The 26,296-nt window shown below is 42.8% G+C and overlaps 1 protein-coding gene across 1 annotated transcript in view; it reads right to left on the reverse strand.

Moving 5' to 3' along the window:
* Positions 1–892: 892 nt before the first annotated feature.
* The window catches only part of LOC126048030 (tyrosine 3-monooxygenase-like), a 33,631-nt gene continuing 8,227 nt past the window's right edge, over positions 893–26,296 (reverse strand). The window contains exons 4-12 of the mRNA XM_049822424.1: positions 25,074–25,141; positions 23,835–23,885; positions 19,990–20,135; positions 14,023–14,158; positions 13,311–13,380; positions 11,558–11,614; positions 8,480–8,575; positions 2,750–2,883; positions 893–1,161 (exon numbers count right to left, since the gene is read on the reverse strand). Coding sequence (XP_049678381.1) covers positions 1,002–1,161; positions 2,750–2,883; positions 8,480–8,575; positions 11,558–11,614; positions 13,311–13,380; positions 14,023–14,158; positions 19,990–20,135; positions 23,835–23,885; positions 25,074–25,141 — 918 coding nt within the window. The 3' untranslated portion in view covers positions 893–1,001. The remainder of the gene's footprint in view (positions 1,162–2,749; positions 2,884–8,479; positions 8,576–11,557; positions 11,615–13,310; positions 13,381–14,022; positions 14,159–19,989; positions 20,136–23,834; positions 23,886–25,073; positions 25,142–26,296) is intronic.

Raw genomic sequence — 26,296 nt, forward strand, 5'->3', positions numbered from 1 at the left:
GTGAGATGAGTTGGAGCACACATCTGATATTGTTTCCATAGCAAAGCTATAGGGCTGCAAGTGGGTGATCTCAGGCTTTACACTAGATGTTCTGTGGATTTGGCCCTTTGGTTATTACTACAATCATCACGACATCAATAGGAAACAAAGATTTTTAAAGGTCTCCAGGAGTATCTGAATCCCATGAAAAACCAATGGGACTCTATTTCTTACAGGCTTCTTTGAAAATCCTTTCTAACACCCAAATTTCCTTCCCAGAATCCAAATTTCCCTTTCAAATTAAGCATCCTTGTATGTGGCAGAGCCAGAGTATCATAGGCCAGAGTATCATTATTTTCTGCTCTTTTTTAGCCAAGGGAGAAATACTCTGTGATCTCAATATGACAGGAAATTATTTTGCCATATTTGAAGGCTACTGAATGAGATGAGTGTCTAAAAAATAAATAGTGAGCAGAAGTACAGGGTTCCTCTTACAAACTCTTGCATTTGCACATTGTAAGGGAACCATTCATAGTTTGTGAGCACAATAGCTGATAGTAATTGCTAGCAGAAATGAGCTAGCTGCAAGGGCTGCTGACAGTAGGCAGCTAGCCAACCTAAAAGACTGTGATCATGTCATTTAAGCAGCAAGTAAAAGACTGTGTGGCTGAAGAGTTACTGTGCTATTTTGTGACAGATAACTTGAAAAGGTGGCAGGTGAATAAAAAAACCTGTAAGAGTCCAATAATAACAGATAAACACACTCCAAACAGCTGTAGCTCATCTCACCTATCAAAAATTGGAGTAATTTGGTCTTGTTTGTCACTGAAACACACTCGATAGGAACTCATTAATGTGGCTAAGTCAGCAGCCTAAATTACAGTGAAAAGATCAGCTTGACAGACCTTTTTGTGGGTTAAAGATTTTCTCATGCAACTACAACTTCATCACTGAATCTTCTAGTGCTGTCTTGATACCGTCTACAAGTATCTCAGTGCCAGGTGAGATATACTGCTGTAGTTTTAAGAGAGGTTTTCAAGGGCCAAGCAGAGGTTTTTCAGTTCCTCTCTCATTTGACAGAGTGCCCTCTTGACTTTCTGAGGTGTGTTCATAACCTCTACGCTGCTGGTGAAGGGGTCGTAGCGGAGAGAAAAAGGCTTCTTCATCTTCATCACGTAGTTTCTGTGGGGAAGAAGACAGAGCTGCTAGTTCAGAAGCCATTTCCCGAAGTGTAAAAACTGCGGGACCTAATTTTCCAGCATGCAGGTGTGGATTTATCGGGGAGCAGAAGCTACCGTGACACCTCCTCACTGGTACTCTCTAACGTTGACTGGTGCAGTACATCTCCCCACGGCTGAACTACTTGCAGCCCAAAAGATCTGCCGTGCCTGCTTTACAGCGAGGCTGGCTCAGACCCGTCTGTGCTCTCACAGCTCTACGTTAACACAATTCAGAGTTATTACAACCACAAGCTGAGGAATGCAGGAACACAGTCTGCTGCCTTCACTTCCAAGAAATAACCTGGAGTAGCTCTTTCTGTGTAAAAATTCTAAAAACCTGTTGATGCTAGGCATCCTGGGCTATTTTGCTGTCTCTTTTAAAAGAAAAAACATGATTGCTTGCCATTTTTGACAATGTTTCCATTAAGTACATGCTGGTAGGAACCCCCTGTACTGATGTTGCCTTATGTTTTCCGTTCTAACAGATTCTTGTGCCTTCGGTTATTTTGAGCAGCTTTGGCTGTGCAATTATCTTGAAAAAATGTATGAAAAGGCTTCGAGTCTGAGAATGGTGTATTCCTTGTCCTTGTAAGTTCTTTTCGGGTCTGCCTGGGTCAAATGCTCTTGAAAGTCCTCTCTTTTCTGCCAGTGAATTCTCAGCCATGTTTTTACATACATTAATAATTTAAAGTGAACCTTCAGATTTAAGATGAGGGGCCTAATTTGCCATTGCTGTGACCCCAGCAGACTGCTGCTGGGGAAGAGGTGGGGGAGTAGGGAAGAAGTCTGGGCCAGGTTCTCTTCCTCTAATAAATTCCTCATTTCAGCTCCTACATGCTCCCCAGTAGCTCCACAACCAGCCTCCTGCCTCCAGCCAGAACTGGTCATGTTATTCTAACTGTTGGAGATGAAGGCCAGAATTTAAACCGTGCTTACTTTAAAAAAAAAAAAAAAAAAAATCCTTACTGCATAACATAACAAAGAAATGCATTTAGAAACACCTCAAGCTAATTTGAAATAATGTTATTTAGGTTGCAGTCAGCTACTTTGTAGAAATTAGATTGCCTCTGAATGCTGATTCTGCATTCTTGTGCAGATATAATCAGAGGAGAAAGGCAATCTTGTTTTTAAGACCCCTGCTGATCCATGTTAATTCCGCAGTCTGCTATAAAATTTCCCTGTGACCTTGGGTAAATCAGTTCTTCACAACCTCCTATTTGTATGGACTAGCACATAGGCACCCCAACTGTGGGATCGTGCTCTACTCTCACTATTCAGTTACAGAATTTACTTCGGAAGTTGCTAAAATGAGGCATTGCTAAAATGAGGCACGGGACAGGGGCATAACAATATGTAGTTATGATTTTCTGTGAAGCTTTTCTGAGATAAACAATCTCATGTTTACTTTGCTGTAAAAAAGCCGCTGTGCAGATGAAGTGCGCAGGGAGGTAGCCTGGCATGGTGATTGCAGCAGTGGTAGAGGAATTTGAGATTAGGATTCAAGCCGGTGTGCCCCCCTCAATGAAAATACCCACAAACACTTTACTTACTGAAGCTTGGCCTTGGCATCTTCCAAATTTTCTGCTATGAAATAGACAGGCTGGAAGGCTTGATCCTGATAGGGGTGAACTGCAGTCACTTCTGGATCAAAAGGCTTGTACTCTGGCTTGTTTGATAAAGCGTACTTTGTAACGGGAACAACACAGGTTAGCGCAGGTGAATGAACATAGCGAGAATTAGTGCCCACTGGGCTGTGAAATGCTCTTTGTGGAACAATTAAACATAATATCAAGTCCTGTTCTTTCACAGGTGAAAGCTGCTTTTCACAATTAGCAGTTAATAAACGAAATAATAAATAATTTTTAAACAGAAGAAAAAGGAGGGGGAAAAAAGGAAATATATATTTCCTGTATTAGAGTGATGTACAATTGGGTACCATAGCCATGTTCTCAGACAGGGAGGGGAAAGTCTATGCCACACCCCAAAATCTGAATATCTAAAAGAAAAAATAATATCATGCTGCTTTTTTCAGCTAATATCATAGATGATTCAGAGTCCTGTGCAGCACTGTTTCAAAGTCCCCAGCCCATGTCACAAATCTGACATTTCCTGCTGCACTGACGAACAGACAGAATGCTCCTGGTATTTTCTCCACAGCTCCCATGCCAGTTAAGCAGCCTAAAAGCTTCCCTGTGACCCAGGTTACAAATATTCACTATACTCTGTGTGTGCGTGTTCGTGTTTTGGGCCCGTAGAGGTTCTTCTGTATGTTCTTCTCAGGTTCTCCTACGTTGTCTCCTCAGGCAGACAGGAGGATTATGGAAGCCACTTGTGTCCACGCCGCAGTCCATAGGCACATCTATCATTTGTTTACACGTACTGGAGATACCTTTAAACCAGCCAGCAGCAGAACTGGTGACAGTGTGATTGCATGGGTATTGGTGTGGGTTGCTTAGGACTTGCACAGGGTGCTGGGAAGGAGGCGCAGCTCAGGCTTAAAGCGAGTTCCTGCACAGTTTGCCTGCCCCTGCAACCCAAGTGAGATAGTTTAAAGCTAAGTCAGCTCCGGTGACATTTGAACTGCACCGTAGATGTGCCTAAAAGCTGGTTTGGCCTCCGGTTGGCCAGGTTGGTGCGTGGCATAGCCTCTTTGGTGAAGCGTCCTGGGTAGAAACAACAAGGAAAAAGGCAACTCATCCCAGTCAACGTTGAGACCTTTCTTTCCACCTTCAGCCTGGACAGAGGGCCCCATCCACGGAGGGACAGTCTTTTAGTACCCACCTCTTCTTTGAGATCTGCCTGTTTGTCTTTCTCTCCTCTTCCCCAGTCTTCAGAAGGCTCCCTTTGCTATTTTGTGATCCAAATGCCAACTCCCATGGTATTTGTAAATAACGGATAAGAGTGGGTGACACCGCACAAGACTTTCAGCTCAATCTGCTAACTGGAAAAATTCAGACAGTAACCCTTAAGCACTTTTTTAGGTATTTCACTGAACTGAGCCTGAACTCTCCATCACTGGAGGCCTGCCTTAACCAGTAGGCCAATTTGCTGGAGAACTGGTGCAGAAATTAATACAGGGCTTTTTTAAAAAAAGAGAAGAACAAGAATATAAAATGCTAAAAGATGGTGTTTTTCCTGTTCTTCATTTGCAGTGTGTAATTGAAGAATAAACCTTGGAGAGCACTCATACAACCTAAGATGGATGGTATACACAAACATGAGGCTGCTCTTATAATCTTAGAAGCTCTGGGGACTAATGGGAAAAGATTTCAGAAACTCAAAACCTGACAGGGGTCCCGCTATGCTGTCAGTGTTGAAGCAGAACTGAAATCCCATTGATTTCAGTGGAAGTTCAGCTTGAAACCGGATGGCCTTAAAGGCCTCTACAAGTTAAGTACTTGTTGTGCTGCAAGAAAAGCATATGTAGCACTGAGTGCTGCCAGAAGTGTGGTATGAGCCATAAGATTTTACAGTATGTAGGACAGAGTCCAGCTGAGTGTTAACAGGAGAAGCATTTTGGATAATGTAGAACAGCTGACAGAATACAGTGAAATAAACAGTGCAATACCGAGAGCTGTTGGGGAGGAATTCTTACAGTTCAGAGGAGGCAAGGTTGGCCAGCAGTCAGACCCATTACAACTGCTCGGTTTAGACCTGGGTATGGTTATCCTATCCCTTCCGATACCTAGCTGCCGTCACTAAATCATTTGTTAGACAACATGGATTCAAGTGCAAGTCTCACGCAGAGGGTGTCTAGCTCTACCTCTCATCCCCTGCCTTTCGCCCAAGTTACGCCCTGAGTTTGGGCAGGATCAGCTCATCCACAGAAAAGAACTACCTGAAGCTGAGTTCAAACTGGTCAGAGTGGGTGCCGTGGAGAAGAGGAAAACATTTTGAAGATTTCTTAGTCAGGATGTGGTTCCCTGGATTACAGTCACACACTGACAGACAGGCTAGTCCAGGCTGCAGTTCAGGGATGTTCCCAGGCTCCTTGCTGAGGCTAAGTTCTCACATAACATTAGCTGGACGTACCGCTGCTCACCCTCTCCAGCTGGTTAGATGTTATCTTCTTGTAGCCAACCACCTAGCCTTAGTAACTTATGCCTTTATTGCCTCCTCAGTGACCAAATCATCCTGCTATTTCTGGTTCAGAAGCCTTCAGTGATGAGGAAACCTCTCCTCTGCGCAGGTTGCTGCAGCCTGTCTCCTCCACCACGTGAGCTGCAGAGGCTCTGCTTGTGCCAAATATGCCAATCAGCTAAATGATATGGAACTGAGTTTTGGGCCTCTGTGCGGAAGCCCATACTAAGACGACTGGCAGATAATTATCAGGATGGACAATGGCTTTCTCCCAAGCAACAGCAAAACTTACCTAGAGCTTTCCCAAGAGCCAGTCTAAGACTGCAAAGTAAGCTTTGCAAGAAACAGAAGGCTATCATGAGCCTCACTATCTTCTAATCTTCACCTTTAACAAAACTGCCTCGCCATTGCTGTATTTCTAAAAAAATACCCCTTCTACGAAATAAACGCTGCACTACACTTATTTCCTCTCTTCAGCTGTAAAAGAAACAGTCGGTATACGTTTTCAAGTTGCCAGCAGGTGCTTAGGCATAGGACCTCAGCACTTTACTCACACTGCCACTATCTGTACTGAAGTTAGAATCAGATGCTTATGCAGACTAGAATGATCAAATGGAAATATTTCTGTATTTCAGTTTTGTTCCAAATAAATATCTGTGAGATGAATCAGTCAGCCGTAAAAGAAAACTTCAGCACTTAAGGCCATGGATATAATTAATTTGTGTACAAGACGTTTCAGATGCTCAAGGTGAAGAGCACAGAACCCACTAAGCTGTTGTCCCAAAAGCTGCACAGGGATGAACTTGTAGAGCTCACATAGGGATTGTACAGGGCACATAGCAGCCTTGCTGGTGAACTCCTTGCCCGTCTTCAGACTGTCTTAGGTGTTACATGCAAGATGGACACAATTTTGGAAGGGAGGGTAGTCCTTCTTCAGTACCTATTGAATATAAATGCTGTCAGATCTGCATGTAAGTTCAGTAATATGATGGGTGAAGACCTAGGTGGGCCCAGCGGTATCAAAAGTTTATCCAGCAGCATTACCCAACAACTACTGATGATAAAAGTAATGACAAGAATCTGCCATTTATCAACTCCAGGACAGTTACTACTTCCATTGTCAACCTTAGAGGCAGGGAATTTGAGATGCAGTTATCCTTTTGTTACATATAGCATAGTTTTGTGAACAAGCCGTTCTTGCCTACTACTTTAATCAAAAGCAGAAGAGCTTGTTGGTGTCTGGTGAAGAAAAGGGTAGAAAGAAAGGAGAGAGAGCACAAGTCTGGTACACTCAACTCCAGCCACCAAAACGGAGCATTTCTGATAGGACTTTTACCTTCACATCTGTCAAAATTAAACAGAAAAAGGAGGTAACATCCTGCAGATAGATTCTGTGGGGCATATTACTATGAAAGCCGCGTGAGTATTGGAGACATGATTACCTCTGCCCTTTAGTACCCAGTTTAACATGTAAATGCATTTAACTTAAAACTATAAAGTATTCAGGCAGGCAGAGTAGAATAAATATTGCCTCGAACTGTGCTTTGATATTGGACCTTTTTGGTTTTATGAGGTAAATAAAAGCAAGCCTAGGTTTCCTGTTTGCTGGCTGTGCATATAGCAAGTACTGAAGGATTCTCAGAAAAACAGTAGCTTCAGCCTTATTCTAGAACAGATAGACATGTAAACAAAATGCATTGCACCGGAGCCTAATTAGTAGGGGAGCTCATTGATCCGTTGTTTGAAAACGATACGTCTCACTGTTCTACAGATGTGTGCTGTGATAGTGCTAGCCCACTTCTGCTCATGTTCATGAGCAGTCAGACACGGCATCAGGCTGCTATGTAAAAAGGAAGGCACGTTTATTTCTCTAGAGGGCTGATGAGCGTGCAGATCTCTCAGCTTATTAAGAGAGAAAGCTCTGCAAATCATATACCACAGAGTTTGCTCACAGAAGTCTCCAAATTGCAAGTGCTGGGAGAAAACCAGTGCTAAACTCAGCAGGTGGTAAAATGAAGGCTGATGTCTGGGAGGGTTCCCCTTTCTATATTTTAACTCTCACCTGCCCCTCTTTTGGGACGCCTATTATAAATGTCTTGAGTTATGTTATCATGTTGTTTCTTCCTTCTGTCAATTGAATGGGAAGCAGGCTGACCCATATACCACTAGGAGAGTTTTGTAATATGTTTATTGTCATAACAATCCAACTATCTCCAGTTACAGGAGTCCAAGCTGTGCTAGTCTAGCCACGGTTCCATGTGAACGTATCGTGTAGCTGGCTGTTAGGCTGCTGTGTCTATGTGTTAAGCTTAAAATATATCCTCCATGAAAAATTGATTTCTGGTTTATGAAAATGTTTGAAAAGAGTGCTTTTTGATTTCCTTTGGCCCTTACTAATTCCAAAAAAATCATCCAGTATCTGCACAACCTGATGCAGTTGAGACCTACTGATACCAGCTTAGGTCTTCTGCACTTAGAAACTGATCATCTGCTTTAGTGCTCTGCAAAACTGAGGAGAAATTAATATCTCCCCTATCCGCTGTTTCTCCAAAGGAGGGGAAGCCCATAAGCTTTCCATAAAGGTGTACAGTCCCTCTTTCCACAGTTAATCTGTCCAGGCAGTACACAGTATCAAACCTGTGTACGCAGATTTTCATCTACATAAAACTCGAGCTGGGATTAGTTTTGAAATCTACTTAGGAATGTAAAATACTAAAGCATTTTCTTTTTGTCAGTGCCCATGCTATTTACGGTTTCTTTGCACTTTAGTTGGTCCAGTCAGTCGGTGCCTTTCTGATTCATCTGTGCATGAATGGCAATGGCATTGTCAATGGAAGTAGCAGAGCTCATAATAGGCATAATATTGCCCTCTAGTGAGTAATTCAGAAAGGTACAGGAGTTTTATGTTAAAAGTCAACGGTATTACTACTGGCCAGGAGCAGTAAGAAGCAAATCTAGTACTTTATAGGACGGTCGCTTTCGATGCATTTCATCTCTTTAGGTGGAAGACAGGTACAATTCTACAGTAGGTCTTCCCCTACTCAGTAGCTTCTGGGGAGGGAGAATTAATTTCTTTGCAAAAGAAAAATCATTATTTTAAATCATATTCTTCTATGTGAAGAAACAGTATTTTGCGTTTACCAGACAGTTCAGGAAACTGGATTATAGAAATCTTTCAATACCATACATTTGACACATACCATAAGCTCCCCATAAGATGAAAGCAGTCCTGCCCCGTAAGCTTTGATTGATCCGTTTTGCTTGCAGAGACCAAACTCCACAGTGAACCAATAAAGCTGGTAATAAGAACAATTTGTGAAAAACAGTCTCAACAGGCAGCCAGTTTTTAAGCTTCTCATTTTTCCTTTAATTTTCTTTTCTCCTTATTCCTTGATGTCTTTGTACCTTCAAATTTTATAGTTGTGTATTTTAAGAAAATTCTTTTTTCTCTCAACTTATATAACACACATAAATTATAACATATTTTTTCAAAGCTGGCCATTCTTCCTATTCTTACTCACCCAAAAAAAAAAAAAAAAATGCTAATTATAATTACATGGATAAATAAAGTCATAAAGTCCTATCCCCTTCTTTCTTTGGAAGATGTTATAAATTACCCTGCAATCTCTTAGCCCTGAGCTTCATTACAGTCAGTGGAAGCTGACAGATTTCAACCCATGGTCCCCAGAAGGACAGGTAGACCCCCAGAGAGGGTTCAAGACCCTAGGAAAGGTACTTGAAAGGACAGTTTCCCTCCTCCTTTGTCTGTGTGATAGCATTCAGAATTGAAGAATGACTTATCCCTTAGCAGCAATGTACCCTTGCAGATTATGCCAGTTACATCTTTATCATGCTCCCATAGTAAATAAAGATACATCCCTCTGGGCTTTGCTTGCAATAAAGCATCCTTAGGACCATATCTCCTTTACCTGCTGGACAGCAGTGGCAGAAAAGCAACTCTTGTCTCTGCCAACCCGTTCACCCTTCCCTTAGTATAGCATCTAAAAATATGGACAGTGGAGGACCAATTCTGGACACAGCCTGACCCCTGAGCAGCCGGATGGGTGTTGTGCAAAAGAAAAACATGGAAAACACAAGGCATTTCAAGAATATGGCTTTGTGTCACAACTCTTCGAGGTTCCTTTAGGGACACATGGCTCTTTGCTGCCTCGTACACGGGGTTGGACCTTGGCTTCCATTTAGCCATAAGTATTGCATTCTCAGCACCCTTCTCAAAGAACTGCAGGCAGTTTGTAAAATAATGTGAAACTCTATGTTATTCTGTCTATTCTGCCTCTTCCTTTCTTTCTCCTACCCTCTTTCACATGTCTTATAATTTTGATGACTTGGGTTTAGCCTGAAAATTTACCACTAAAGAAACAGCATGCCAGGATCTTTCTTTCTGCAGAATTCTGAGCTGCTTTCTCTACAGTTCAGCTAATAATTCTGCATTCTTATTGTGTTAATAATCTTGATTCTTATTATTTCACAGTGAAAAGTCTTTCGAGTATCTCCTCATTTTGCAGAAGCTCTTTTTGACTGGAGAATGAGACATGGGAGGAGGAGGAGGAATTGTTTTTAGTGTTTTCCTGTATTTGGCTTTTAGTTAGTGAGGTTCTTTTGGCTCTCACTGTTTGAACAGGGTACAAGACACGGTACTAGTGGCACTCTGTGGACAACGTGAACACTGGCAACTTCCCATCCCTTGTGCGTGGATCCACCTGCTTAGAGAAGTCCAGGGACCGAATGAAATAATGGCATCTCAAAGTTTGTCTTACAAATGTTACAGACCATAGCAACAAGCAAAGTTGACGTTCTTTAAATAATCTTTTAGGTAGCTTAAATGTTGTCATATCATCTCAGCTGGTTACCTACATTCTCTTTGTAAAGAACAGAGAACGACAGGGACTTCCAGAGGGGAAGTCAGGATAACGAATACCTTACAGGTTCTTCTCTATCTTCACTTTGTAGTGAAGGAACCTAAACAATAAGCTTAGATTAGATGTCTAACTTTTAAATAATTAAAGTTTGAGATGTTAATCCAGAGTATGTTTGCTGGTCAGAATACATGAATGGCACTTACAAAATTGTATTCTCACAGATCCTGAACTGCAGGTAGCCCTTTCAAAAAGGTGCCCTTATTCTACCTCCCCAAACCCTAGATGATGCTATGACAATTTCAGGTATGAGACCCATCATTCTTCTAACCTTAACCCTATCTCTAATCTAGTCCTAGCCAAGGAGGGGTGCTAAGTCAGTCACTGGCCTTCACCCAGTCTCACCAAGACCAGGGTAACGATGCAAAATGGCTCTCCAGCACTCATAATTCTTTTAACCCTAGCAAAGGCATGGATCTTGATCTTACTCTAGCCTCTCTAGACCCAGAGAGGGGAAATTACAGAGGAAGTATGGACATGTCACTGCCTCTTCCTTCTGCTCTCCGAACTCTAGAAATACTGTTAGTCTTACCTAGTCCTGACCCACGGACTGATACGTGCAGATAGAATTTAGGTGAGCCAGAATCTCCTTTACACAGTGCCTCGTTCCACTTCACCACGAGCGGGGCTGTGGGCTGGGTGAGGAATTTCAGGAGTGACAGTGTCCTCCCATCCACCCCCTTTCCTGAATGAACCTTTCCCAGCTGGGTGAGGCTAAGGCTCCTCTGAAAAAAAATCATCGAGAGGGGATGTGGATGTCATTATCAGAAAAAAAAATTGTCTGGTCTCCAGCCCACTTTCAGAACAAGTTAAGATGGCAGCAAGGGGCTGCATGAGTTGTTTTGGCAGACGTATACAGCCTAGTGACTCAGAACTGAATGACAGTACCTGCTCTCAAATTGCTTTTAAGTGCTCACCTATTTTGTGACATTAATGAACACAGGGTGAATCAAATTCTGATGGTTCCCTGCACCTTGTGTAGAAGAAAATGCAGGAATCACATTGGGTATCCAGTCTATTAGGTGAATCTGGAAAGTGAGTTGGGACTCTCCTGTGGCTGAAACTGTAGAAGCTCAGCTTCAGCAATATATTGTTATAGAAGTAAAAAGTGTAAGCATTTCCTCAGGTGGAATCACATGCTTCTGGGCTCCCCCAGAGGGACTCCAGCCCCTGCTCCAGCACCTCCCTAACCCGTGGGTGAGGAGAAGAGACAATCCTGCTGATGCTCCCATTTTTGTAGCTAGTCTGAGACACTGGAGGAGAGCCTGCCCTGCACAGTAAGGGATATGCAGCGAATCGTTTGGGTTTTGCCTCCGATATTAAACTGCCATCTGTACTTACTGTGGCCAGTTTCTCAATCTCCGCTTCAGATGATCCAAGAGAAGCCAGTCCAATATCCTAAAGCAAGTAAGCAAGCAGGCAGTGTTACATTAGTGTGATTATTCAGCCCAAGGGAGAGAAAGAGGGGAAGGGGGAGGACCACATCATTTCTAGCATGAATAGCATGAACTATTCATTGTTTTTGTCACCCAAAATGACCTTCCATGGCTTCCAGGATGCCTACCTCTCCCTGGCCCCCAGCTACATACCACTGGGAGCCACATTAGATGAGTGTTTAATCCTCAGCATTCTCTGTATAAAGTTAACCATCTCTTGGCTTAATGCTGGACTATCCCTGGCAGAGATTTATAGAGAGGCATGAGAAGGAAGGAGAGAAAAGTGGGTTTTATCTTTGCCATTACCTTTCTGTCTCTCACACTCCTTCTGACAGCCCTTATGAGTGGGTCAGATCCGTGCAGGGAGGATTCTGTTTACTCTTGTCTGTGCTCCCTGTTAATTGTTATTCTCACAATAGGAATCTGTAGATGTCTCTTCTTAGCTATCCAGGGAGCCATATCATGCAGCAAACAAACAAAATTAGGGCATTTTCGCCATTCATCGTCTCATGTTGAATGGAACAAAAAAGAAATTTCGTGGGGTGAATTTCAGCTGCGAAAATACTTCTTGAAAAAAAAAAGGGAAATGTGAAAATTCATTTAATCTGATCCCATGTTGTATAGTCTGTGTTATAGATGGGAAAAGAAGAAAGCTGAAAGTCTTGAAATTGCTATAATCTCTTATGTCTAATGTGTCTTCAGTTCTAGTATTGAACTGAACTGAAGAGGTTTCTTCCAGAATAAATTATAGACCACTGGAATATTTTAAGTACTACTCATCTGAATCTGGTAATAACCAATATTTATGACCAAAATGGAAACTGGCATGTATCCAAGTCGATACAACTGGAAAACACACTATATGAGGTGAACTGGCTTTCTTTTTACAATATTCTGACAGGGACCTACATTATGTAACCCCTCTGCTCTTATTGCCAATTTCCACACTGGCCGCTGACTGATAAGCCTAGAATACGAGTTATCTTCTTCCCTCTGCTATGGTTTTGAGGCACATTCATAGTTCTGAAGTCTTTAATTATACGAGGTCATCGAGTTCACTTGGGTCTGACACTGACTGCTCGTACTAAATAGCCCCTTATTGTACAAAGAAGCCCTGTTTGCTTTTTGGAGTCTCCTCGCCAGTGTGAGCAACGCTGTGAGAATCTGGTGAGTCGTAAAAGGAAAAACAACTCTGATGAATGACATGGTGATGGACACAATTAAAGTATCATGTGAGATAAAAATGTACATCCAGAGACAGAACCAGCCTGGGGGCTTGATGGCTGCTGCTGGTTAGGTTCATGTGGTGCAGGACCCGAAGCCAGGGGAACGGCGTAGTCGGTACAACCCAAACACGCGGCACCGCAGAGGCTGCACTGGCATCCTTCTGCAGACCAACACGGCCCTCCCACGGAGCAGTCCCACAAGCGCTGCGGGCCCTTCCCTTTACACCACGTCCGCAGGGAGCAGTGCTACCGCTCCCTCGGAGGAGATGGCTCCCCGGGGCACTGCTAGCCCACCACCCCTGGAGGTTGTGACTCGGGCACAAGCGAGTCTTAAAATAGCATTTCAAGCAGGGTGAGCTGCGCGCCTCTGAGGCACGTCTGGCCTGCTACCCAGAGCAGTTGGTTAAAGAGCCAGCAGAACAAGCTTCTTACCTGGGAGAACTGGGCAAACTCCTTGTCAGCTAGCATGGGAACATGACCCAACAGCTCATGGCAGCAGTCTCTGGAAAACAAGTGACCTTCCTGTTTAATAAAGGTCTCTTTTCCTGTCCTACATGAGCTTCCCGTGAAGGACTTGAGCCGACAGACCCCCACAGGGAGCTAGTGTGAGGGCTGCTCCACGGTAGCTGTCTCCATACCTGGCCTGGCTCTGCAGGGAGCAGGACGGAGCATTCCCTTCTGCCATGGGGAGCCGGCTGCCCCCCACCACCTTGGCTATTGTCTCACTTGGGATGGCACGGGCACTAGTCTCCTATGTCACAACATCTTTGAAAGGCCCCTGTTTTGTCCCAGCCTACAACAAAAGCGTCTGTGCGAACTTGTAATTTCTCATGAAATGTAATTGTTGTTGTCTGGCCAGCGCTTACTGGGAGAGTTTCACGGCAGGGAATCAAACCCCAGCAGATGGTAACTGAAGGCAGGATGAAAAGATTAAACCAGATATTCTCCAGTCTTTTCCTTCCCCAGACAACTTTGCAAGAGAGACAGAGACCCACACCCTCTCATGCATGACTTCCCCTTCTAACTCTCCAGCTACCAGTTTCTCAAATTGTTTCATTCTGTGGACTACTGGATAGAGCTCCAGAGCCGTTCCCAAGAGAATCACATTCAGAAGGATGGGATTGTGCCAGGGCGTCAAACTTACGGTTCTGGGGAATGCATAGGAGACGAGAAATGCCGTATATACTGTGTGCTCTGGAAGACACGAAATGCCAGGCTGGCAAGGAAGTCACGAGCAGACAGCAGTCCTGCAGCTGGTCTCAGCTGGAAACCTGTTCTCTCTGCAAAGGGAAGTTAGACTGAATTTAGGCATATCTACGGTTAACTACGTGGCACACTTACTTCAGGTAAGCAGTTTCAGAGGAGCTTTGTGCTCTGTTGCAGCAGCTCCCTCTACCTAAGCACAGCAGGAACGTCTTGGCTTATCATTATCGATGTGCCCCTGTAGTGCCATGGGTCCAACTACTGCAACATCAAATCACCCAGCATCCATCCTACACGTACTCACACAGCAACGATATGAGGTATGGGAGTACTGCCTACTGCGGTTTACATTTTTAGCACATTTACATCACATCTCAGTGATGTGTCTGAGGTCACATACGATCCTTATGATGAAGCAGGGGACAGAAGCTGCATTTTTGGTCCTGGCTAGTCTAGTAATTCTTGGATTATCTCTGTCATTTCCTGTACAGCATATATAAAAAAACCAAACAGGAGTTAGATAAGGGACACGTCCCACCCCTACCCTTGTCTGAGAGCACCTGGCTCTCCCCTGATGCTAGGTTACTGTTTAGCCCCTCCTGCAGACTTTCTTATTCTGTGCACTGAAACCCCTGGTACCTTGCAGTGTTGAGTCACAAGTAGGGGGACCATGGGTCTGCTCCAGCCTGGGCAATTCCTCTGTTCCTCAATGGGCCTAGTTCAACATATCCCAGAGGCAGAATTGCAGCATGCCATTCAGCTTCATTTGCCTTTGTCAGTGCATGCTCCACATGTGTAAACTAGCTCAGCACTGGCAAAACTTGCTATCAATTTTATTTTTCTGCCTGGACTCCGTTAGAATAGGAACACATAGGAGAAAGAGCAAACAGGTCCAGAGATAAAGGTGCTGGAATTTGGCCCTTAACCATTTAACATCAGAGTTTCCATCAGTGCTCTCACCTATTTTTCCCCTCTGGTTTTTTTTCCACCATTATGTGTGTCCAGAACTAACTACACAGCCTCCCAGTGATGTGATCATATGTGTTTTGCTTTGCATGTGTCCGTAGGACAGGACAGAAGAATGCAATACTTTTGCACCGTGATTTCAGCTGGTGCTACCAGTGTTACCCCAGGACACCCTGCGTTACTACAGAAGGTCTGTGAGAGATGACTAACAAAATAACCAGTCCTACGGTCAGCAGAATACAAAATCTACATTTCCATGGGAAACATGTTGGTGGTCTGCAAAGCTAAGAAAATTGAAAATCGCTGCTTTAAAAGAGAGCCAATGATAATCTTTTTGAAGTCCTATATTCAAAATCTGTGTTGCATTCTCAGCTCCCATAAATGACATTTCATCTTCCTTAAAGCATAAAACTACATTTTACAAAAATTCAGAAATGGCTTTATTCTTCCTTCTCTATCCATATTCTATTGTGTCATGAAGCCTGGAACCTAATTTATTTTATGTAAACAAACAAAAAAAATCCCACCCAGAAACCAAGCCATTTACAAGATTTGTTTTGTTTTGGTTTTTAATGTTTCTTCCAACATTTCTTGTCTTGCTCTGTCTGGCTATTAGCACTTCTCTCATTAGAAGAAAAAAAAAAAAAAGAGAGAAAGAGAAGAAAAGGAAAAAAAAAAGGCTTCACTGGAAGAATTAGCAATGACAAAACATCTGAAGCTATACAGGACAAAAAAAGAGTGGACAGCAAGGCATGCTTCTACCTGACAATGTGAGGGACGAGGCAGTTAGCATCCGCCATGGTTATCTTCTATTGCTCCACTGAATTCAAAGGTAATGGGTACAGAACTGCCTCAAAGTTGAACAACAGCAAAAAAAACCTATGGAGATTGTGTCTTTATCTTTGTCTATAAGCTGAGCAAAGGCATCAGAGTTAACCAGGGAATCAGAAGTGGTTGTAAAGCAGCTTACTATTCTCCCCCTTCCCCCGTTAAGCAAGCAGGGTGTTTGGGGGAATAGAGAGACCATCAGCTCTGTCTCCTCAGGCACTGGCCAGGAGCTGGCACAAGAAGGGTACTCCCTTGCTGCTGATGCCATACTAAGCTAATCCAGAGGAATGTGAAAATCTCAGAATCTGGTCGTCTTTGGGCTAAATTCTGACTCTGAGTGAAGTGAAATCTGCACCAGCTGAAAAATCTATCAGACAAAAAACAAGCCCTAAGTAACTCAGTTTTGGAAGGACTGTGAAAGAGTCTAGGGAAATTTATATTGCTTTAGCATCCATGTTGGAGGAGCAGAAGGGAAAATGAAAATTACAGCTTATGTTCCTTGAGATGCCCTTTTAAATATAGGCCAGTGAATCAGACAGTCTGCTGATGGAACAGACTTGGCCAGTTGCCTTGAAAAGCCATAGGAAAAAGTTATCTGCCGAAGGTAATATCTGCAACATCTGAACTTCTATTTCATTACTGCACAATAAAACCAGCAATCAGTAGAGAATTGGGGGTGTGGCTGATTGGACCTGCTGCACAAAGCTCTCTGAAATCAAAATGAGTTGAAGAGAAGGTCTTGAGCCGTTGACCTAAAGTGATCTGTAAGGCTTAATTCTTGGCCTAAAACCCTCATGTATACAGGCCTGTGCATCGTAGTGTGAGCTTGCTTGAGTTCACTGGCTGTAATTTCTTCCAGCTGTGGAGGACAATGAATGCCTAAATCCAAACATCTTTCCTAGAAAGAAAGATGTGCCTAGGTTCAACTAGTTAACCCTTCAGAAAAACACTTGCTATGTTAAACGGTCACATGGTTAACTATTTGATTCCCTTGAAGAAATTATGAAATACTCACAATGTAGAGTTTATTTCTGCTCAAACCAGCCTCACTAGCAGGCCAGCTAACACTAGACAGATCTTGTAGTTCAACTTGTATCGTTAAAAGCAATTGCTTGCTTGAGTTCACAGATACTGCTGAGTAGAAGAGAAGATGGAAGTTTATCTGGCTGTGTGGGCTGGTTATCACATGACCACTTTGTCTCCAGGATATCCCTCTCTCTCTTTCTGCATCCCTGTAGTTTATTATATTCAAAGCTGTGTCAGGGAGTTTTTTCAAAGCTGTGCCACTGAACTTTCAGACTGGACATTAGGAAGCATTTCTGTACCGAGAGGGTGGTCAAACACTGGAACAGGCTTCCTAGAGAGGTGGTCGATGCCCTAAGCCTGTCAGTGTCTAGGAGGCATTTGGACAATGCCCTTAACAACAGGCTTTAACTTTTGGTCAGCCCTGAAGTGGTCAGGCAGTTGGACTAGATGATCACTGTAGGTCTCTTCCAACTGAAATAGTCTTCTTCTCTTCTCTTCTCTTCTCTTCTCTTCTCTTCTCTTCTCTTCTCTTCTCTTCTCTTCTCTTCTCTATAAAGTCTTATCATCACCTATGCTAAAGAATAGTCCAGTCCTTAGAGGCAATATTTAGCAATACTGCTAAATACATGCTGGGCTTTATGTCTTAAATGGGAGATTGGGACAGTTCAGGGCTCACCCAGAGCTAACCAGTGACAAGAAGAACTGCACTATGCATTTCCACGTAGGTTGTAGTTGAAATACATCCACTGTATGCCAAGGGATTTTGGGACACACGTCACAGTGCATAGGTGAGTTAAGGCTTGGTTGGTCGAGCTCTGCACAGCCGTAACACAGGAAAATGCCTAAGCACACAGTTGATTGATGAGTTGTAAGGAGCAAAAATTCTGCCTTTGCTGACACTGGTGGTAAAAGCCACCCAAATTAGTAATAAATCAGAAGAACTCCTTATAAATCATACCTCTCACCCAATGGCTGCTTGGCATGAGGCTGTCTTTAACACAGATTTTGCAGACCTTGCAGATGCTTCTGACTCAGACTGTTTGTTACAAAGGGACCTTGCAATAATGTCAATCTTCATACTCTTCTAGAAAGTATCCTGCATAGTGAAATCACCTTATTAGAGGGAATTATTGAAGATAAGTAGGATATCAGTTCAAAACCCCATATAATGGGACTAAAATATCTTACTCTTAATCGTATCTAGCTGTAAAGACAGTTCTTTTGAACAAACTTTGTACCACCTATGCATAATCTTTTACAAAGCCTGTAGGCTAAGCTAACTCAAGTTTTATCTACAGTTTAAGGAGGGTAGGACCAGCAATCCCAAGAGCCGTTCTTTCCATTTTCCTTAGACACCCATTCCAGGATGGAATAAAATGCCTCTGAAGTGCCTGATTCTCATTCCCAGTCAGCATAGTTCAGACAATTAGCTTACACTAGACACCCTGTGTTTATAGTAGAGGAGTTGAAACTCACCGTGAATATCTTTCCAACCGTTATTAGTAGAATTTTCAGAATTTTATTTTTACTGCATTTTTTTTTTTGCTTAGGACAATTTGTATGGCATAGAGAAAATTTAGAACCAGATCCTACAAAAGAAATGAGCAGGCCCAGACTCCAGGCAATCAAATCCTGTCAACCAACATAAGCAATACAAATAGTATCTGGCAGGATATTCTTACATTATCTAAATTCTCCCCTTTTGAAATCACCTGATTCACTTAAAGAATATGAATATCTGTGGTAATCAAACCAGCATCACATGATTTCTGGAGCTCCCTGCTGTCAGCTACTGTGTAACTGAGAAAAGATGATATCAATTACTTCATGAGAAAAAATATTTATCAGCCCAGTTACTATAGGATGGAAGTAAGATGGATAGTTGACTAGAAGGGAAAATAAGTGAGAAAATACATAACACATACACAGGAAAATTCCTACAGCTGGATGTGATGGTGCTCATGAGAGATGCTTTTGATATGCCAACCCTCCATTCCCTTACACTGAATGTGCAATAAAAACTTTGTCAGCCAACAGCTTAATCTTCCCTAAAAACGGCAATGTCTTAGAAAACTCTTCAGCAACACAAAACTTATACAAGCTTACTAGGATCACCTACTGATACATGGAGCAGGTCACTTAATTTCCCAAATACTGTATTTAAATTTAATTTATTTAAAGTTAGGCCATACTTTTTCTTATTTATTTCATCACAGTGATCAGCTGTCCTCCTCTCTCTCACACATCTAGTCACTGAGAAGGAGCAAGGAGACTTTAAAGACCACCTTTCTTTAGCCACTCTTGATAACGGAAGGAAATCAGCTGGTTGACACAAAACACCTGGCCTTGGGAATGCCTGCAGCCTCATAAAAAAAAATGCAGGCTTCTTTCCTCTCCTGCCCATTGCTAGTCAGCCCAGGCATTTTTATGTGGCCTTTCATCTAAGGGCACATCTTCATGCATTTATAGGCTGGCACCTGAGCCTTTGTGCTCTCCTGTCAGAGAGTTTAGTGTGGGGCCACAGAGAATTAAAAAAGGAGTGTTGTTCCAAGGTAGCTGCTGACTGACTAGCTCGACCTCCTGGAAGTCATTTCTCTAGCACACGTTGCCATCCCGTCTCGTGCATCAGAAAAACATGGATTGGAGAGGTATGTACCTGTACTTGTGTTTAGGTTTTACTAGCAACATAGCTACAGAAGCACAAAATACCGTCAAACCCATAGAAAAACTGCGTGTGGAGGTCATGCTGAGCAGCGTGCTGCTGCTAGCACTGGAATTAGCTGGTTAGTGCTACACTGAGACAAGGAGAGTCAAAAGAATCTCAGTAGACATAATAAAGGGGGGTGAAAGATGATGTCTCAACACCAACTGCAGCCGCTCGCGGAGCAAACACAAACTCGCTTACAGCTTGGTCCCTAGATATGCCTGGTATTAATGCGCTGTGCTACAGCTCGTTTTGCAGGAGGAAACTCTGCAGCTAATCAGCTCTGCTCAGCAGCTTGGGTCCTACGAGATGGTTTGTGTGTGTACGTGGTATACAAACATATCCAGGAAACCCTAGAATAAACCATGGTTCGTAATGACTGACCTTTTAAAAATCTGGAGACGTCCTGAAGTTGAGGTATGTTATCCTCTCGGTAGCCGCAGTATTTCTCCAGCTGCTGGAAAGCATCCAGGTACTGCGTACAGGCATGAGTAGGGTAAAGGCTGCTCAGCTTCCTGTAAACCTCTCTCCTGAAAAGCAAAAGCCATATACCGTCACCCGCCTCAATAAAGCAGTACTTATCTGCCCTATCTATAGATCCGCAGAGAAGTACAAACCCCCAGCGTGGTCTAAAAGTCTGAACTCGGGACAGCTGGTGCTCAGAAGCTGATGCCTGGGTGGACGTAGCAAAGCATAAGGGGGTTTTGTTTCACTTTTCCTTCAGGAGGTGGGTTTTGTTCAGCAAATCTGTTTTATCCCTTCCTATGCCCTCCTTTAATGTAACAGGATTCTAATCCTGATTCAGAAGTGTTTCTTGCTCTGGTATAAGGGTGTTGGAGGTCCCAGGGAAATCCCAGGGAGAAAGCTGAGGCTGTGGCCAGCTGTGTTGCGCAGTTTAGGGATGGAATGGGTCAGGCATTCCTTCCCTCTCCACATTGGGGAACAACTTGAAATGCCGGTCCCTCCATCTTCATGCTGAAGCCTAGCTGATACTTGACTCTTGCAAACCTCCTTCTAAAAAAGCAGCACATTTTCTGATACTGAAGAGTAACATCTGGAGAGGCAAAGTGGTTCATACTTTTGCAGTTCAAAATGCCTGGCATGGGCTATGTATTTGAAAGACATGCCAACTTCTTGAAGCGTGTTTACCCATTATACAAAAAGCGATCAGCTGAAGAAAAATATATATAACCAGATTTGGGCACAGGCTTCAAGCTTCTCCCAAACTTGATGGTGCTTGGATTTAGAGCTGTGGTTTGGAATATATTTAGCTGTTGCAAAGTAAACAAGTAGTAATAGGATGGCAAAGAACCTTATAGAAATGGTTATTTTTGTTCAGACATGGCCCTGGGGTGTTAACAATTTTATAAACATTGTTTTATGAAAATTGAGATCATTCTTGGAAATGCTGGCTACGGAAAATGACCTTTTGTTGTTTTTGTATTGTATTTTTTTTATGACGCTATTGTTGCTATGGAGGTGATAGCCAGTCCCTGGTAATGGCTCTCTTCATTTGTACGAATGTCTTACACAGTGTGGGAGTAACGAGCCAGCATGAAGGGGGGGGAGAAAAACCTTAGGAGGAAAAAAAAAAAATTAAAAGAACAGAGGGAAACAGTGGCTGCTGTCACTATTGCAAAAGCCGCAGGAGACTGGGCCATTTCCATAGAAGAATTAGGAAAAAATGAGGAGGACTAGAGTTCAAGTGTTGCCCTGGCTTATTTCCCCATAGAGTACTACTGACTTCAGTGGGATTGCACAGCATCTGAACCAGTACACAGTTCACCCCCAGACTGGAGTCTAGAGAGAGGAGGCTTATTTACACTTCTGCACATATGGCCTCTTTTATCAAAGTATCGTTCTGCTGTGTGTCTAAACACTGACTACCACAGGAACACAAGCACTTTCAGAGACTAGTGGTGAATTATCCAAACCCAAGTGTCCCTCCTCTCTAAGTACCTTGAAGGCTGTCATCTAAATTTCCTCCAAAGTCAATAGAGTAGCAGATATTTCCAAACAACAAGTTCGTTTGCCCTAACGTAGCGTCTCAAATAGGTGTAATGCCTCGCCGTATGGAGGTGCTATCACTCAAAGGAGCATTAAGCTGCTACCTCGTGGCGCTTCAGTCTGGACATGGAAAGAGAAACTGCTGAAAGCGTGGTCTATGAAATACTCCAGAAAAGAGCCTCATAACGAAGGATGGAGCCAGCCACTTGAAAGACTTTTGAGGGAATAACCTTATTTTACATAAATGTCCATATTCTTTTAGAAGAAAGTGTCAGTACTCAGCTTTATTATGAAGATGTGACAGGTGCATCCCCATAATTTTTTTCCTAGATTCTCCTTTTTTCTTGTAGAGCTTTTACCCAGAAGGTATCTTTCGTGACTATTTAGTTTCAGGGCCTTCCAAGAAGCCTGCCTGAAAACAGAAACTCAGATCATCTGTACCCTCTGTTTTCTGAATGTCATATTTCTTCACTTGATTAGTTTTCATTTTTATAACCATGTTGCTACAAACTGAAGGCATCCAACAACTCTTCAGAGTGAACACCAAGGGAATTTAATCTGTGCTAAAAATTTCCCGTTCAATTGCACAGTGCTCAATTAAGTTGTTCTGTAATGCAGCTGACCTCAGGGCACAACCCCAGGGGGCCGTGATAACCATTGGGAGGTCTAATTTTGGAAACAGCTTTACATAACAAGACAACCTGGGTTGCTGGGGCTGGCTGTTTGGGGAAATGGGCAGATACTTCTTTAAAGGTCTATTCTGTTACCACAGTGGGACTAATTCTAGGTGGAGAAGGGCTGGAATGACGGGGGTTGGCAACAAAAGAGAAAAACAGGAAAGAACACAAAATTAAATTTTCTTAAATATGACATTCCCACACACCATCCCATGCCAAGATTGTTGGCTGGTGGTAGCAATCATGAGCGTGACACCGACCATCAATCTTTGACAATTGAAAGATGCTGTAAAAACCTATTTGAGCTTAATAAAACTGTGACCGCCTGGATGAGTTGGATGCAAGGTTTCTATGTGATTATGGGTAACACCCTTCAAGCTTTCTGTGGCACAGCAGATTTTATTTAAAATAAAATAATCACTGAAAAAGATGGGATGGCCCTGTGGTTGAGGTTCTGGCATGAGACATCTAGTGTATGGATTTAATTCCTGGCATTGACATAAACTTTGTGTATAATTTTGGGCAAATCCCTTAAGCTCTAGCTTTTTCAGTTCCACAGTTATAAAATGTGGTCACCATTCTTCCTTTTTCCCACCTTTAGGCTCTTTCCATTTAAATTACAAACTTTTCTGGACAAAGACTCTCTCTTATTATGTGCACATGTGGCACCTTGCACAATCCTGAGGCTCTGCTCTTAGTTGGGACATTTGGGCATATTTATGTTTGTATTATCATACAAATGTGTACTTGTTGGTGCTTACTGAGATTTGTTAAAGTTAGTGGAAGAAAGCAGAAACAGAGGTATATGAAATAAGAATTCTGCTTTCTTTCACACCTGCCGTATACTTCACATAGAGTCTGCAAACATACTTTGAATTGAATTAATTTTGGTTGGTTAGTTGGGGTTTTTTTTGAGTGGCAAATCTTCAGGAGAAACAAAGCCCCAGTGAAGAAATGCTGCACCCGTGTAAAAGTAACTTGCTATCATTTCATATGACATCAAAGGCCTTTATGCAGTGTAAATAACGTATCACGGAAGGGCACTCCAAAATTTCCTTTACCCTCAGTTTCAGAGAAGGAAACCTATTCGTGTTAACAGCAATGAACACTTGGAGGAGGACAAGCGAGGCTGGTCTGTCCTATGAACGTTGAATTAGCCGCATCCTGCAAGTGGGCATCTTCTCCTGGTAACAGATCTGGAGAGGTAATATTTCTGTCACCACCATAGCTGTGGTTAACTAGAGGTCAGTTAGAAGAAGTTCTACTATAGGCTCCGGGTGTTTTCTGGCTTCTGCTATCTTGACGAGATTGGCAGGCAGGAAGGTGGTCAGGAAAATGCATTTTACTCTAGAAAGTGAATAGGTAAGACCAGCCCTGAGAATGGCTTTCTGCAAAACAAATGACCAAAAGGTGACTCTTAACCAAGGAGTAAAATTTGAGATGGATAAATGTGATTGTAAAAACTTGTAACTGTCTCACATTGCCAGTCTTTCCTGGGACTGCAGTGGAACGGCCCAGGAGTCAGAGTGGAAGTAACAAACTCACCAAGTCGCCGTCTCCTGCGCTGTGTACTCGACGCAAGGCAGAGGGTCTCCTCTGTAACGAAAAGAGGAAATAATGCATGCGTCTAAAGCGGGTTTCAGGTTCAGTTTCCAGGTATTATTTTGTTTGCCTGCACCGTCAATATTTGCTGTAATGAAGACAGAAACAGCAAAGCAGTGCATAATTAACAACTTCTTTGTCTTGGTAGGCTCTATAGTGTGCATTTTCTCCTCTGTGCCAGTATGGGGAGAAAAGAGAGGGATACGGTAAGAAAGGAAGCCGTGTTCTGCTTTACAGAAATAAAAATTAGCCTTGAGGCCTATCCTTATCTCAGCTGAAGGCAATCTAGCAAGGAAAACGCAGCGTGTGTGCAGGGTCCCTCCCTGGAGGCTGTGACGGGCACAGTACCGTCGCAGAGAAGTATTCACAAACCCATCAGCAGGGACCTGCCCTGGCACACACTGCGTGGTTCTTGCTAACTTCTCTGACGGGCGGTCATCTCCCCTCTTCCTCACTGTGGCTTCTTCAGTAGCTCCGAGTGAGTTCAGTGCGTGCTTTTGTGCTGTTTGGGGCTGCACTAGCTGTGATATATGGTGGCGGTGAGAGAACTGTACCCAAACAGATGTCTCTAAAGACGTGGGAGATTTCACCAGTTCTTGAACACCATAAGGCTGATAAGCCACAAGCAGTTCTACCTATACATCTGATTGACTCTGTCAGACAGCTGCGTGACTCTGTAAAGTTTTACACATAAAGGCAGAAACATTTTTCCATCACCCACACAAGAGCCGAGAGGTTTTTAGGTTTTTACGTAGCTAATGGACACGGCTAGAGAGATTTCGTCAAACAAATAACAAAACCAGTGTGTTCCTAAACATTATTCCTTATAGTTCCTTGTAAGAGATTAGCCTCAGCTCAGGAGCTAGTCCTAAAAAGAACTGCAAAATTGAAATGAAAGAGTCATATTGAGAAACCACCTCCGTTAAGACAAAATACAGCACTGAAGGAGATGTGAATGCAACTCGAAGATTTTTTTTTTTTTATCCTAAGGTATATTTGCTGTGTTGTGGGAAAAGTCTATTCCATCTGGAGTGAAAGTTTCTGTGGCTGAATTCTGTTTTCTAAAAGATAGCCCCTTTGATACAATGACAAAAGATTAAGTCTCTGGTATTTCTTGCACATGAAGATGTCTGAAAGCACATGTGGACCACTGAAGTCTCTCTTCAGCAGCCTTGTACTTACGCTCTGTAATTAAAGGCAAGGTCAGCAAAGAATGCCCTCCGTTTCTTATACTCCAGGTCGGTGTGTCCCTGAGTTAGAAAACAATTTGAAAAAAGTTTTACATTAAGAGATTTGTGGGCCTAAGTAAATTTGCTAACAGAAGCATCCAGAAAACCTTGGCCTCAAATATTTTCTTTTTTCTCTGAGGCAATGAATCTTAAGGCTTATGAACAGTGTAAGCCGAAGTCTGCAGTCAGTTACATCCCTGACGTTTTGATGGAAATTTGGGGCCTGTGACCAGAGAGGAAAGTAACATGGCTTGGTGGGAAGGTTTTGGAGTTGTTCGTAAACACTACAGCACAAACCGTTACACTTACAGGCAAATTTAAATGCAAATCGCATAAAAAATGGAATTCAAATAGGGGTGTCACTTCTGCTGGGGAAGAGCTGAATCTCTCAATCATTTCTTTCCTGCTCTAAACATGAAGGTTGCAATATAGGGCTGTGACGGACATGATGATACCAAGCCTAGCACCACCTCGCCAGAAAAAGTACACTGCGCCTGCACCATACCCTGCGAAAAAATTTGGGTCAAAAAAGGGTCCTTACTGGCTAGATATCATTAAAGCTGCTGCTGGATCTGTAGAAAGTGCAGGCTTTCAACTCACCCCCCCTCGCCCACTTATTACCATATTATGCTAAAGACACATTCAGTGGTATATGTTTAAAGGGGCAGTTTACTTATTAAATACCAGAGTTTTCTTTTTGCCCCCTTGGTGTTTACTAGAAGTTGAGCTTCAGGCAGGGTTCTCCAGCTATTTAGTATGAATAGAGATGTGGAATCAAATTCCTTTGAATTTTACATCATTCATAATAGGAATAAAATCTGAAGTCTGGCACTGTTACTAATACAACTCATAAAGCAGCGTTGATCAGCATCACTGTACAAATATTTATTATTCTAAAATATTCAGAATTTACTGGAACCACTTTGCCTACTACAAGCCAAATTTCTCCCTTAGGTTTATTCACATAATTTTCAAGTGTAGCAATAATACCAGTAATACTGCTGTTAATGAGCATTGTGTGCATGAATCTGAGGAAAGAACTGGATCCCGAGAGCATGTTTATTTTTGTCATGTGTTACGGATAATATGTTCATTCAGATGCCACCCTTGTTTGTCAGTAGCTATAACAAGTCCGTGCAAAACACATGGAAAAGCCATCAGGCCAGACCAGCGTTG

This window comes from Accipiter gentilis, chromosome 18 (assembly GCF_929443795.1).
Source record: "Accipiter gentilis chromosome 18, bAccGen1.1, whole genome shotgun sequence".
NCBI classification, from domain to species: Eukaryota; Metazoa; Chordata; class Aves; order Accipitriformes; family Accipitridae; genus Astur; species Astur gentilis.